The 13,389-nt window shown below is 43.4% G+C and overlaps 1 protein-coding gene across 3 annotated transcripts in view; it reads left to right on the top strand.

The window, feature by feature from the left end:
- ALDH18A1 (aldehyde dehydrogenase 18 family member A1) overlaps positions 1-13,389 on the top strand; it is a 128,750-nt gene that overhangs the window by 100,061 nt on the left and 15,300 nt on the right. For 2 of the 3 annotated variants that reach the window (XM_056121050.1, XM_056121051.1), the window contains 6 exons: positions 2,296-2,454; positions 2,938-3,028; positions 6,319-6,443; positions 7,441-7,585; positions 8,530-8,603; positions 12,520-12,613. In XM_056121050.1, the coding sequence (XP_055977025.1) occupies positions 2,296-2,454; positions 2,938-3,028; positions 6,319-6,443; positions 7,441-7,585; positions 8,530-8,603; positions 12,520-12,613 (688 nt within the window). The remainder of the gene's footprint in view (positions 1-2,295; positions 2,455-2,937; positions 3,029-6,318; positions 6,444-7,440; positions 7,586-8,529; positions 8,604-12,519; positions 12,614-13,389) is intronic. The other variant, XM_056121052.1, reaches the window with a different exon arrangement.

Raw genomic sequence — 13,389 nt, 5'->3', positions numbered from 1 at the left:
GTAGACTAAACCATTCATTCACCTAAAGTTTCAGAGACAATTACCCTAGACCCTGAGTCACATACTAGAACACTGAGATACTTTAGAAATCAGTGATGGTCATTACATTCCCCACTTTCTAAAGTGAGTTAGTGATTTTTCTCAGTTTTATAGATGGGTATAGAGCCCGGCAAGCTACCGAGAGTATTCGATACGCCAGACACAGTAACAACAAAGTCTCCAATGGAGACGTTACTGGGCCCGCTCGAGCAAATCGACGATCAACGGGAGGGCCTTTACCTTTTATAGATGGGTAAAATTTTGTTAAGTCTGAAAATAAAAGTAGTGTTCTGATTATTCTTTTGATTTACATCTTCCTGATGATTAGAGATATGAGCTTTCTTTTTTTTTTTCATGTGTATCGTGGCCATTTGTATTTCTTCTTTGAGCAAGTTTCTGTTCATTTCTTCTCCCCAATTTTTGGTAGGGTTTTTTTTTCTCTTGTTAAATTCCACCAGTGTCTTATATATCTTGAATATTAATCCTTTATCAGACAGATATTGCATAAATATTTTTTCCCCAATCTGTGGGCTATCTTTGTATCTTGTTCACCAATTCTTTTGAGTTGTAGAAGCTTCTTAGTTTAATGTAGTCCCATTTGTTTACCTTTGCTTCCATTTGCTTGGTCATCAGTGTTTCATTCTTGAAGATTTCTTTAGTTTCAATGTCATGGGGGGTTTTGCCCACATTTTCCTCCAAGTATCTTATGGATTCGGGCCTGATTCTGAGATCTTTTATCCATTCAAATCTGAGGTTTGAGTTCATTTTTTTTGCATGTATCTGTCCAGTTTTCCCATCATCTTACAGCACAGAGATTGGCAAATATCAAAAAGAACAAGAGCAATCAGTGCTGGTGTGGATACAGGGAGAAAGGGACTCTTCTTCATTGTTGGTGGGAATGCCGACTGGTTCAGCCTTTTTGAAAAACAATATGAGCATTCTTCAAAAAGCTAGAAATTGAGCTTTTAACGATCCAGCAATACCTCTTCCAGGAATTTGCCCCAGGGTTCCAAAAACTCACAGCAGAAATGCTATATGCACTTTTATGTTCATTGAAGCACTATTCACAACAGCCAAAATCTGGAAACATCCTGAGTGCACAATAACAGGTGTCTAGATAAAGAAACTATGGTACATCTACACAATGGAATACTATGCAGCTGTTAGGAAAAATGAAGTTATGAAATTTGCTTATAAATGGATGGTCATTGAGAGTATCATGCTGAGTGAAATGAGTCAGAAAAAGAGGGATAGACATAGAATGATTGGACTAATTTGTGGGATATTTTAAAAAAAACATTAGTATGAGACTAATACTTAAAGACAGTAGAAACAAGGACCAGGAGGATTGATCCATGGTTGGAAGCCTGCCTCAAGTTCTGGGGGAGAAGGCAGTTGGGATAGAGAAGGGAGCACCATAACAAAAACAGCTGGAAATGATCACTCTGGATAAGAATTGTATGCTGAAAATATGTATAGGAACAAACATGATAACTTACCAGAATCTGAGAATCTGAATTGCAAATGATAAAACGATAATGCCCAAAAGGATAGAGAGAGAGAGAGAGAGAGAGAGAGAGAGAGAGAGAGAGAGAGAAAGAAAGAGAGAGAGAGGAGAGCCATAGAGATAGGCTGGGGGGAGCGAAACTGGGGACAGTGGTGGTGGGAAATGTACTACACTGGTGGAGGGATGAGTGTTGAAACACTGTATGACTGAAGTCCAACCATGAACAGCGTTGTGACTCTGTTATCTCACAGTGATTCAATTTTGAAAAAGTGGAATAGTGTTCTAGATTTTTTTTTTCTGAGTGGCATGGTAAGTTGTTTGGCCACATCCAGTGATGTTCAGGGACTATTTATTCCTAGCTCTGTGCTCATAAATGATTGGCGGTGCTCAGGGCTCCAATTGTGGTGCTAAGGTCTTGGCCAGTATATGTGAGGTCAATGCCCTAGCTCTCATATTATCTCTCTGGCTTCATTAAGCAAGGAGACTTGAGCATGCTTAAATAAATCTTCCGCGTAATTCTAAGTTTTTCTAAACATCCAAATATGTGTGCTCTTTTGTACATAGGATCCCCACAGCCCAAAGATTTTTTTGTGTGTTTGTTTGGGGGCCATACCTGGCTGTGCTCAGGGCTTCTGGTGGCTCTATGCTCAGGGACTCAGCTTAAAGTGTAACTGCTGTGTTAACATCTTTTATGTGCTCTTCCTGGGATGCTTACACCTTCCTGTTTGCCTTCTATTTAATCCCTGTAGATTTTGGTAACCAATTTGGATTTTCATGATGAGCAGAAGCGCAGGAACCTCAATGGAACGCTTCATGAGCTCCTCCGAATGAACATCGTTCCCATTGTCAACACGAATGATGCTGTGGTCCCCCCAGCTGAGCCCAATAGTGATCTTCAGGGGGTAAATGTGGGTAAAGTATTCCTAAGGGTTGAGCATGCTGCAGATACTAATGCCAAACTGTGCTGCTACATGTACTAACACCGGAAAGTTGCCATAAGCACGATGGAGAAAGTGGGAGGCATCATGTGGCTGGCATCATGAAGCATGAAAGTGGTTGGCATCGAGAAACAGCGACTGCTGAAGTTCTTCTGAAGTCAGGGATTTTCATTCAACAGGATGAGGTGCTCTCATGGTTTCAGATGGGGCTGATCGCATGACTGTCTTGTTTAGCATGACTGTATGTGAGCAGTTGAATGAAGGATGCATTTGGGAGATCTTGCCCTTTGCATTGTATTCTGCTGTGTTTTGCAGACACAGGGGGTCTGGAAGACCTGTCATCTGCGTGTTTGGGGCCATTGGCTTTGCCTGCCAGAACCAGCTGAATGTTTCTCTAACTTCTTTTGAAGTTGCATTTGCTCTCTCACTCACGGCCTTGTACCTGCATTTCAGGTCATTAGCGTCAAGGATAATGATAGCCTGGCTGCTCGGCTGGCTGTGGAAATGAAGACTGACCTCTTGATTGTCCTTTCAGATGTAGAAGGTACAACTTAATGTCATTTCTTTTTGTCCAGCTGTGGTTATTAAATGCTACATTTTGTCTGAATACGGGTTCTTTGAGACCTGCTGACCTTTTTTTTCCCCCCCTGCTGATCATTTTTTTTCTTTCAAGCTAGACCATTATTTTCTGAGTCATACGGTCTAACAGAGTATAAATGAGTCAAGAGGTGGGCATTGCTGGAAGGTGCAATTTGAATGTTGAATATTGTCATTTCCAGGTGTTTTCTTTCCTTTTTCTTTTTTAAGCAGCTTGTAAGATATAATTCCCAAGACATATAGTACACCTATCCCTTTAAAGTTTAAAATTTAGATTTTTTTCCTATATAGTTCTGCAACCCTCACCACAATTTTAGAGTATTTTCATCACCCCAGCAAGAACACTCGTGCGCATTAGCAGTCACTCTCCACTTTTAATTTCTTTAGCTGTGGGCAGTCTTCAACGTATCCTCTGTCATGATTGATTTTTCTATGGAACACATTTTATTTAAAACTGAATCATAGAGGGTCTGGAGCAATAGCACAGCAGGTAAGCTGCATGCAGCCAACTTGGGTTCGATTCCCAGCATCCCATATGGTCCCTCAAGCACCACCAGGTGTAATTCCCGAGTCAGTGCAGAGCCAGGAGTAGCCCCTGTGCATTGCTGGGTGTCATCCCAAAAGCCCAAAACAGAACAAAAAATACAAAACACCTGAATCATAGAGTAGGAGATTCTTATGAGAGACTTCTTAGCTTTATGTTCTCAAAAATTTTTCTATATTTTTGCATTTATCATTACATCATTTCTTTTCCATTTGTTTGATTTGGGGCCGGAGGAAGTGAAGCTGCTCAGATGCTGTGGTGCTGGGGATGACCCAGGCTGCCGTGAAAGTGTCAGGACCTCCAGGGCTGTATACCCAGAAACCTGCCATCCTCTGGGTGGCATGTGGTGCTGGGGAGTAAGTCAGAGTTGCCCTTATGCAAGGCAGGCATCTCAACTTTTGTTCTCTCTCTCTGTCTCTCTCTCTGTCTCTCTCCCCTCTCCTCTTCTCTCTCTCTTCCCTCCCTCTCCCCCTTCCTCCCCCTCCGTCTTTCCCTTTCTCTCTCTCCCCCTCTCTTGTCTCCTCTCTTTCCTCTGTCTCCTCCTCCCTCCCTATCTCCCTCTATCCTTTTCCTCCCCTCCCCCTTCCCCTCTCTCTCCCCTCTCTCTTTTCCCCAATCTCCTCTCCCCTCAATGCCTCATTTCTCTCTGTTGTTTTCCCTCCTCTGTGCAGAGGTCTCTCTTGCTGACAGCTTTGCTCTTCATTCCCTCTCCTCACTTGGTTGAACTGTTCCCATCATACAGTTTGTCCCTTAAGGAACATAGTAGTTATGTCCAAAATAGACTAGTTCTGTTTCATAGATCTCCAGAGCCCTTCAGGAAAGCTTATTCAGTCCCCAGTAGGCTGACAGTAGTCTCCAGTCAACACTCCAGCTGCCCGAGGTAAGGGAGGACTTCCGTGGGGAAGCAGGAGCAGAAGATAGACTGAGCTCTCTTCTGCCTGTGAGGGTCATGTCAGTCTTCACCCATAAGAAGCCTCGGTAACAGGATTCTCCCTGGTAAATTTGTCATTTCAGGATAGGATCAGCTAGGTTAGTTTAGATTGAGCCATGCTAGAAAACAAGGTACCTCAACTAATTTACAAATACTAATGAATGTCTGCAATGCTAAGTGATTTATTATTGTCAATTAAGCATCCCTGGAAAGCAGGTAGGTTTGCCCATTTATTCGGGTGAAGAAATACAAAATTGAATTCCCAGCAGTTAGATGGTATATTCAGAGTCATATCATTGGCAATTTGGCTGCGGCCAATTTCAAATCTAAACCTGTGTCTTTATCCTGACTGGCCAGATAAAGAGTGTGATTTCAAGAGATCAGTGTAGAGAAATCCAGTTCAAATTAGACTCTTAGTAAACAGTTTTAGTGCTGCCTCAGACATCAGAATTGGTCATCACCAGACTTGTATTCTTAACTGAGTTCAATTTAGTACTTCGAAAATGGTGATTTCTGAAACAACACGTGGGTTCAAAATGTGCCTTTTGGAAAAGATGAGTACACTGAATGTCAGAATGCTAGTGTCCCTTTGAAGTCTCCGGAGAAGGTTTTGCTTAGATTTGAATCAACTTACCTATACTATGCCCTATGACACACACACCGCCTCAAAATTCAAGTACATGATTTTATAGCCCTGTCCCTCTAAGGACACAATTCCTGGGGGCTCTGGAGTACAACATTCAAGTATGGATGGTGAAGGATTCTTCTCGCCCTCCCTGTCATTGCTGCTCCTGGTTCATGATGTTGTGTTCTCACAGGGCACTGGTTTTCTCCCTCGCTGTCCTGGAGAGGGTTATGTTAACACTTTGGAGTAATGCAGAGCAGGTATCCTGTGGCCCTGGAAAAGCATAGCTGAAACCCAAAACATCTCTGCCCAAAGTGTCCAGATATCTCTGCCTAAAAACATTCAGCCTGTCCCAAGCCACAGCAGCTCCTCCCCGTCTGTCTCCCCAGTCCCTTGAGTTGACTTCATTTTTCTCATCCCCTTCCTTCCTTCTGAGACTCCAACTTGTTCTCTTTCAAAGAAAGAGTGAGGATTTTTTGTTTCATCTTGGATTGTTTGCCTGTAACATTTCCTCTAGCTCTAATGTCATTATGCTAAGATATAAAAGGGGCACGTGGTTGGGGTGATAAAGTCGGACAGAACATCCAGACTCAGGCATGCTCCTGATGACTCAGCCTGACCTTTACTGGGGCTCACCTACAACTTGGGAGTATAATTTGTGGCTGTTCCAAGGGAAGTCGTGAGACTTATCGAGATGTTCACGTATCATCGTGCTTGGAAAGAAAGTCACATTTAACAGCAGTTATATGCTGCCCTAATTTGTTTTTTCATTTGCATCCTAACGGCCCAGCATTGTAAGTAGCAATGGCAAACTTGAAACGAGCATCTCAGGGAGGACTGTGGGCAAGACCAATAAAATCTGTGCTGGACATAAGGGCCAAGCTCTGTTGCTGGCAAAAGGTCCCTTTATTAATAAGCCAGGTTATAGGAATCTGCAAGGTCACTCTTCTTGGGCTGTTTTTCAGTGTGGTGAACTCCCCTGATCCCTCACTCCTTTTTCTGAATAGAGCTGGTGGAAGAGCAGATCGGGATGGTTAAAGTCCAGAGTGGTTGGCAGGTGCCTGGAATATGTATCTTGTGAGCTACTTACACTCACTTCCAGCAAAGGAGCATTATCGACTCTTTTCTGCTTTCCAGGCCTCTTTGACAGCCCACCAGGGACAGATGATGCAAAGCTCATTGATATATTTTATCCTGGAGACCAACAGTCTGTCACATTTGGAACCAAATCAAGAGTGGGAATGGGTGGCATGGAAGCCAAGGTAAAAATCTGTGCCTTCACTGCCTGTAACAGTTACAGAAGCAAGGCAGTATTCCATCATTTGTATTTTGGCAAATGTTTGGGGTGGGGGCACTAATAATTCAGATCCTTGGCCTATGCACACTGATATATGCCCATTTACCTATGTGTCTACTTGTTTAATGCTATTGTGTACTATATTTAATAATTCACATAGATTCTTTTGAATATCATATATTGTGTCAATATCATATGCCTTTATGAGCAGTGTCTATATAGTGAGCAGTGTCTATATAGTTTTCATAATTGCCAGCTCAAATGTTTATTTTCAATTGAAGTAACATTGGTTTACAAGATTATGTATTGTGAGGCTGCAATTTTATCCTGCTCAAAATGTAAAAGCAGAAAGAGAGAGTAAGAGGGAAATTGTCTGCCATAGAGGCATGGGGAGGGGTAGGACAGGGGTGGGGGTGGAGGGACATTGGTGGTAGAAAATGTACACTGGTGGAGGGATGGGTATTCGATCATTGTATGACTGAAAATCATGAAAGCTTTGTAAATGTAGCTCATGGTGATTCAGTTTAAAGAAAAAAATTTTAAAAGTATGGCCGACCTAGGTTCTATTCCTCCACTCCTCTTGGAGAGACTGGCAAGCTACCAAGAATACTCCGCCGGCACAGTAAAGCCTGGCAAGCTCCCTGTAGTGTATTCGATATGTCAAACACAGTAACAATAAGTCTCACAATGTTACTGGGCCCACTCGAGCAAATCATTGAACAACGGGAGAACAGTGACAGTGGCCAGTACTAGGAAGGCTTAGAGAAAGAGACCTCACTAGGCATGAAAGGTCAGTTGGGTCATTGAACAAGTACATGGACCAAGCATGTTTTCAGATTCTGCACTGATTAAAACATTTGTGCGTGTTCTGAAGTTGCTCAGAATCACATTGTATTTTAGATGTATTTGTAAGTTTACTGCAAAAGTTTGTATCTCATCGTCAGATTTAACCTCTCTAATAGGTGAAAGCAGCCCTCTGGGCTTTGCAAGGTGGCACTTCTGTGGTTATTGCCAATGGGACCCACCCGAAGGTGTCTGGGCACGTCATCACAGACATTGTTGAGGGAAAGAAAGTTGGCACCTTCTTTTCTGAAGTAAAGCCTGCAGGTATGTAATTCTTCACCAAATCCACTGGCCTGTGAATGAGAGTCAGTGACATCATGGCTGTCATCAGACTGAAGACATCAGATAGCTCTCTCTCTCTCTCTCTCTCTCTCTCTCTCTCTCTCAAGCTCACAGAATTGTGGTATATTATGAGATGCAGCATTATTTTGAACATCACTTACAGTAGGATTTTGCATTACTTTTGTAAAATTCTATTTAATATGCCTAACCCAGCCTCCTATTCTCTTCAAAATCACTAACTTAGGGATTATAGTGAACAGTGCTTCAGTGAACATAGAAGTGCAGATATCTTTTCTGCATTGTGTTTTTGTGTCCATGGGGTATATTACAGAAGTGGAATAGCTAGCTTATATGGAAGCTCAATTATGAAGTTATTTTTTGGGGGGTGGGGAAATGCCCATATCATCTTCCAAAAGGGCTAGACCAATCGACAGTCCAGCATGATGCTCCTTTTTCCTCCTGCATCCACACCAGCACTGGTGGTTATTATTCTTTTAGATGAGTGCCAGTCTCCCTGGTGTGTTATCTCATTTTTTTTATTTGCATTTTCTAGATGATTAGTACCTGTGCTGGATGCCAGATTCTAATAAAGACAGAGAGATGCAGAAAAGCATAAAGAGGGACACTGTAGAGTGAATGTGGTGGGTCTCGGTGTGCTTGTTTTACAGTCACTCTGTCTGATAAAGGCAAATGATGGACCAAATGAGCTCGGGCATGAATGCAAGAGCTTACCTCTTATTACTTGAGCAGAACACATATTCTTTTATCTTCTGTTTTTTGTTCTTTTCCATTCCACTTGGGTTGACATTTTCTAATGTGTTTAGATTTCTGAATATAGGTGAAGCATTTACTGTATTCTAGACACTGTTGCATCTCTGAAGGGAAGTAATCTGACCGTGAACTAACATTTGCAAATGTGCTTCTAGGCCCCACTGTTGAGCAGCAGGGGGAAATGGCTCGGTCTGGAGGAAGGACATTGGCCACATTGGATCCTGAGAAGGTAATGCTCATGCTGGTCATTGTGCCAGGTTTCTTCATTTAAGTATCAGATGCTTAGAAAAATACTCACCAGAGCAGGAATAGCTCAGTGGGCTGAGTACTTGCTTTTCATGCTAGAGGCTTAGGATCAATCCCTGGCTCTGCATGGTCATTTGCGCCTCCTGAAGAGTGACCCATCCCCAGCACAGAGCTGGCTACAGACCTTGAGCACCACCAGGTGTGACCCAAAAACAAAAAATACTGACCAGAAAATATCGCTGGAGCGATAGCACAGCAGTAGAGTGTTTGCCTTGCACGCAGCCAACATGGCCGACCCGAGTGCGATTCCTCTGCCCCTCTCGGAGAGCCTGGCAAGCTCCCCATGACGTATTCGATGTGCCAAACACAGTAACAACAAAGTCTCCAATGGAGACGTTACTGGGCCCGCTCGAGCAAATCGACGAACAACGGGAGGGCCTTTACCTTTTTACCTTTTACTGACCAGAAATATAATTTTTTTTCTTTTTCTCGGTCATACAATGATCAGGGATTACTCCTGGCAGTGCTCAGGGGATCATATGGAATGCTGAAAATCGAACCCGGGTCGGATGCATGCAAGGCAAATGCCCTACCCGCTGTGCTATCGCTCCAGCCCCCAGGAAAATATTTTTGATTGTATTTTCTCCCCCTTCCCTTCTTCTAAAGTCCAAAGTATAAGATTGCTTAATTTTTAAAAATTCAGGTACCTGCTTTACCAAAATCTCACCCTTTTATTTTTTATTTAATTATTTTGCTTTTTGGGTCACACCTGGAGATGCACAGGGCTTACTCCTGGTTCTGCACTCAAGAATTACCCCTGGCGGTGCTCAGGGGACCATATGGGATGCTGGGAATTGAACCCGGGTCGGCTATATGCAAGGCAAACGCCTTACCCTCTGTGCTATTGCTCCAGCCCCAATCTCACCCTTTTAAAACTTTGCTTAAGGTCTTAGATAGCTGTGTGTAGAGTCAGAAACATACCTTTATTGAATTTATAACACAAAAGGTATTTAAACTAAGTTTTAAGTTTTCTTTACTTCTTTTTTTCCTTTTCTGTATTTTTGTGCCACACCTGGCTGTGCTCAGGGATAATTCTGGCACTGCACTCAGGGATAATTCCTGGCAGTGCTCAGGGGATCTTATGGGGTGCTGAGGATTGAACCCAGGTCAGCTGTACACAAGTCAAGCACCCTACCCGCTATAGTCTCACTCCAGCCCCATGTTTTCTTTACTTCTACTGCATGTTTTTCTCAAATGATCTTAAGTATCTTGCCTGCATGGCAAAGCCTGGCAAGCTATCCGTGACGTATTTGATATGCCAAACACAGTAACAAGAAGTCTCATAATGGAGATGTTACTGGGCCCACTTGAGCAAATCGATGAACAACGGGAGATCTTAAGCAGTTACGTTTCAGCATAAAAATACATTTTAGTTCTTCAGTTGAAAGAATAGGCCTTCGTTCCACTTGATAAAAATTATTAGGAAGCTGTTCATAAATAATAAGACAGAAGTAGTGTGTGGTAAGCACTGACTTTAAGGATTAAATGAGTTCACTATTTATGACAAGGATTTAGAAGAGTGCCTGTCATGGAGTAGCTGTTACATATTTAATATTTTTATTCTTTAATTTTTAAGATAGTTCCATTTTCTTTCATGGAGTTTAAGACCCTAGAAAAGAGTGACTGAAAATATTGCTATGATGCTATTAAAAGAACTAGGGTTTGGGAGCCCCTTACCCCCGCCAGTCCTCTTTCCCTCTGAGAAAATCTGTGGCACTTGATTTCCTCGTTCTGTGGTGAGTGGTCTCTGATTTGACTTCATGCCACATAAGTCCTGTGACTTTTCAGTGGTGTCTTCTGCATAAGCAAGAAAGTTCAGAGGTCCTTCGGTTCTGTTTCTGTGATTTGGACCAACACACACCTAGAAATGGAAGCAGCATCAACCAGACAGTTGTAATTTCTGGGGCACTCAGACCTTCTCTTGGCTTCCATCAGTGAGGGGGTTGGCTGTATCTCTCGATAATTTTATTTGTTTGCAGAAACAGTCATGCTCTCAGGGTAGTGCAGAGTCAGACCTGGCAAATCCCTCTTAATACCTCAGTTCCCACAGTTAGTTGAGCTGCCCTTCTTACCTGGATTTATTTTGCCTATTCCCTTTCTCTTTTTTTTTTTTGTTTCTCTTTTATGGGATGAGGCCTAAAACAGTGATGTTTTGGTCAGAAACATGGAAACTATGAAACCAGGGAACTCTAATCCTGCCATGTATGGGGCATGGAGGTGTAGGAAAATTACCATTCAGTATCACCTAATTCGCCTAAGTTCCTGCTTTGTTGTCTGAACCCTGTCTTGTCCACAGTAACTTAGTCCAAGTAGTGAGCAGTGAGCTGTTAATGCGAGGAGGCTTAGCCGGGGGAGTCTTTCCAAGGATTGTGTCATTCAAAGTAATTTGGGGAGAAATGTTTATTAGTTTCCTCTGGGGGAGATCTTTGGTCTGAAAAAGGAGAAGAGGACCAAAGAGTACAGTGGGAGACCAAAGAGATAGTACAGTGGGGAAAGCATTTATTTGCTTTGCACACTGTGGACCTGAATTTGATCTCTGGCACCACATATGGTCCCCTGAACCCCAACAGGAGTGATCCCTGAGCACAGATCCAGGAGTAAGCTGGGTGTGGCTTCTGGGTGTGACTCAGACCACACACCCCTGCAAAAAAGAGAAAAAAAATTATTTTTTTGGTGGGGGGTACTCCTGGCAAGTTTGGAGGAATCGTGTGGGATGTTGGGGATCAAACCCAGTTTGGCCACGTGTAAGGCAAGTGCCCTATCTACTATAATATCACTCCGGCCTCCAAGAAAGAAAATCTAGCACAGCGGGTAGGGCATTTGGCTTGCATGCAGCTGACCCGGGTGCGATTCCCAGCATCTCATATGGTCCCCCGAGCTCCGCCAGGAATAGTTCCTGAGTGCTGAGCCAGGAGTAACCCCTTTGCATCGCCGGGTGTGACTCAAAAAGAAAAAAAAAATTTAAATAATTGCAGGTTGAGACAGAAAAGCAAGTGGGAGTGAGCTTTTCTCTTTTCACGCCTTCAGAAATCTCACATTGGTTTTCTCATTTCCTAATCTTGGTGGATCATGATTGGAATCTTTAAGCATCTAGGACTGGGTTTTCCCCTGTTGACTGAATTTATTAAATAAATGTCAAAAATAAAAAGAAAACAAAAAGCAGAAATCTGCCTGAGAGTTAAAGGTGATGGCTGGCAATATGGAATATGTGGGACTAAATGCCAGCCAGTCTTTACCTCGTGACAAATCAGGCAGTTTACCGCCTCTCTCCACCACGCTTTTGGGCCAGGGTTTGCGAATCCTAATAATCGATGCTGGGAATCGCACCCGGGTCAGCTGCATGCAAGCCAAATGCCCTACCCGCTGTGCTAGATTTTCTTTCTTGGAGGCTGGAGTGATATTATAGTATATAGGGCACTTGCCTTACCTGTGGCCAAACTGGGTTTGATCCCCAACATCCCACACGATTCCTCCAAACTTGCCAGGAGTACCCCCCACCAAAAAAATAATTTTTTTTCTCTTTTTTTTGCAGGGGTGTGTGGTCTGAGTCACACCCAGAAGCCACACCCAGCTTACTCCTGGATCTGTGCTCAGGGATCACTCCTGTTGGGGTTCAGGGGACCATATGTGGTGCCAGAGATCAAATTCAGGTCAATTCAGGTCAAGAGAAAGGAAAGTAAGAAATGGGAGTGGAGGAGCGATCTGCCATGAGAGGGGAAGGGGGAAGGGAGGGGAGCAAGGGTGGGAAATGGAAGGAAGGAGATTTCAGGGCTCACCTTGGGCTGAGGAGCAGTCTTCTTGGATGATCATTTTGCTTAACGATTCACCTTTCTTCCTAGAGAGCAGAAATCATCCATCATCTGGCTGATCTGTTGACGGACCAGCGTGATGAGATCCTGTTAGCCAACAAAAAAGACCTGGAGGAGGCAGAGGGTAAAGGCACCTTCGAGTCCCTGTTCCAGAGGGTCATGTAACTGGCTATTTGTTTCACTCACAGTTTTTAGTCAGCCTGAACAGTACTATAGAAAACCTAGTGTACGAGGCTTTATTTTCCTTGAGAGGAGGAGTCCATATTCATTAAGCTTTTTCAGACTACACTTACTGCCTCTATCCCCTTTCCCAAACACTCTAGTAAGGACCTCAAAGGGCCCTCCTCCGTTCTGCAACAATCATGAGTCGTGCCTGGTGTGACAGTTTTAGGAAAAGGAGAAAGATTGAGAACCCTGCCCATGGCTTTGGACATTCAGCTACCAGAAGCTCAGGTGATTGAGGTCTCTCTCTGTTGACAGGCATTGTGCTTGGGGCTTTATGGCCAGGATTTCGTTTAGTCTTTGCAACACAAAGACTCTGTATTGTCCCCCTTTTACAGAGGAAAGAAGTGAAACAGACAAGTTGTCCTATGCCTAAAGCCACATGAACTGTGACAGAAACTGATACTCAAACCCAGGTGGATGGGGCATGCAAAACTGCTATAGAAATAGTGGCACCTGTGATGAAAGTTAGCTTATCTCTTCATTAATTATCTGAAGTGTGGTCCACTCAGAATTAGCAACAGGTGCCACCCAGAGATGCCCTGGAAGTACCTGAGGTACACTGGTTGAGACCACTGACCAGCCTCCCTGTGTGGGCAACCATATATGCCAGGGGCTCGCCCTCACTCTCTCTCCCGTTTTCACCTTCTGTCTTTTTACCCTAAAATAATGGGCTTT

Source organism: Sorex fumeus, unplaced genomic scaffold (assembly GCF_029834395.1).
Source record: "Sorex fumeus unplaced genomic scaffold, SorFum_2.1 ptg000043l, whole genome shotgun sequence".
Classification (NCBI taxonomy): Eukaryota; Metazoa; Chordata; class Mammalia; order Eulipotyphla; family Soricidae; genus Sorex; species Sorex fumeus.
This window is presented reverse-complemented; position numbering and strand designations above follow the sequence as displayed.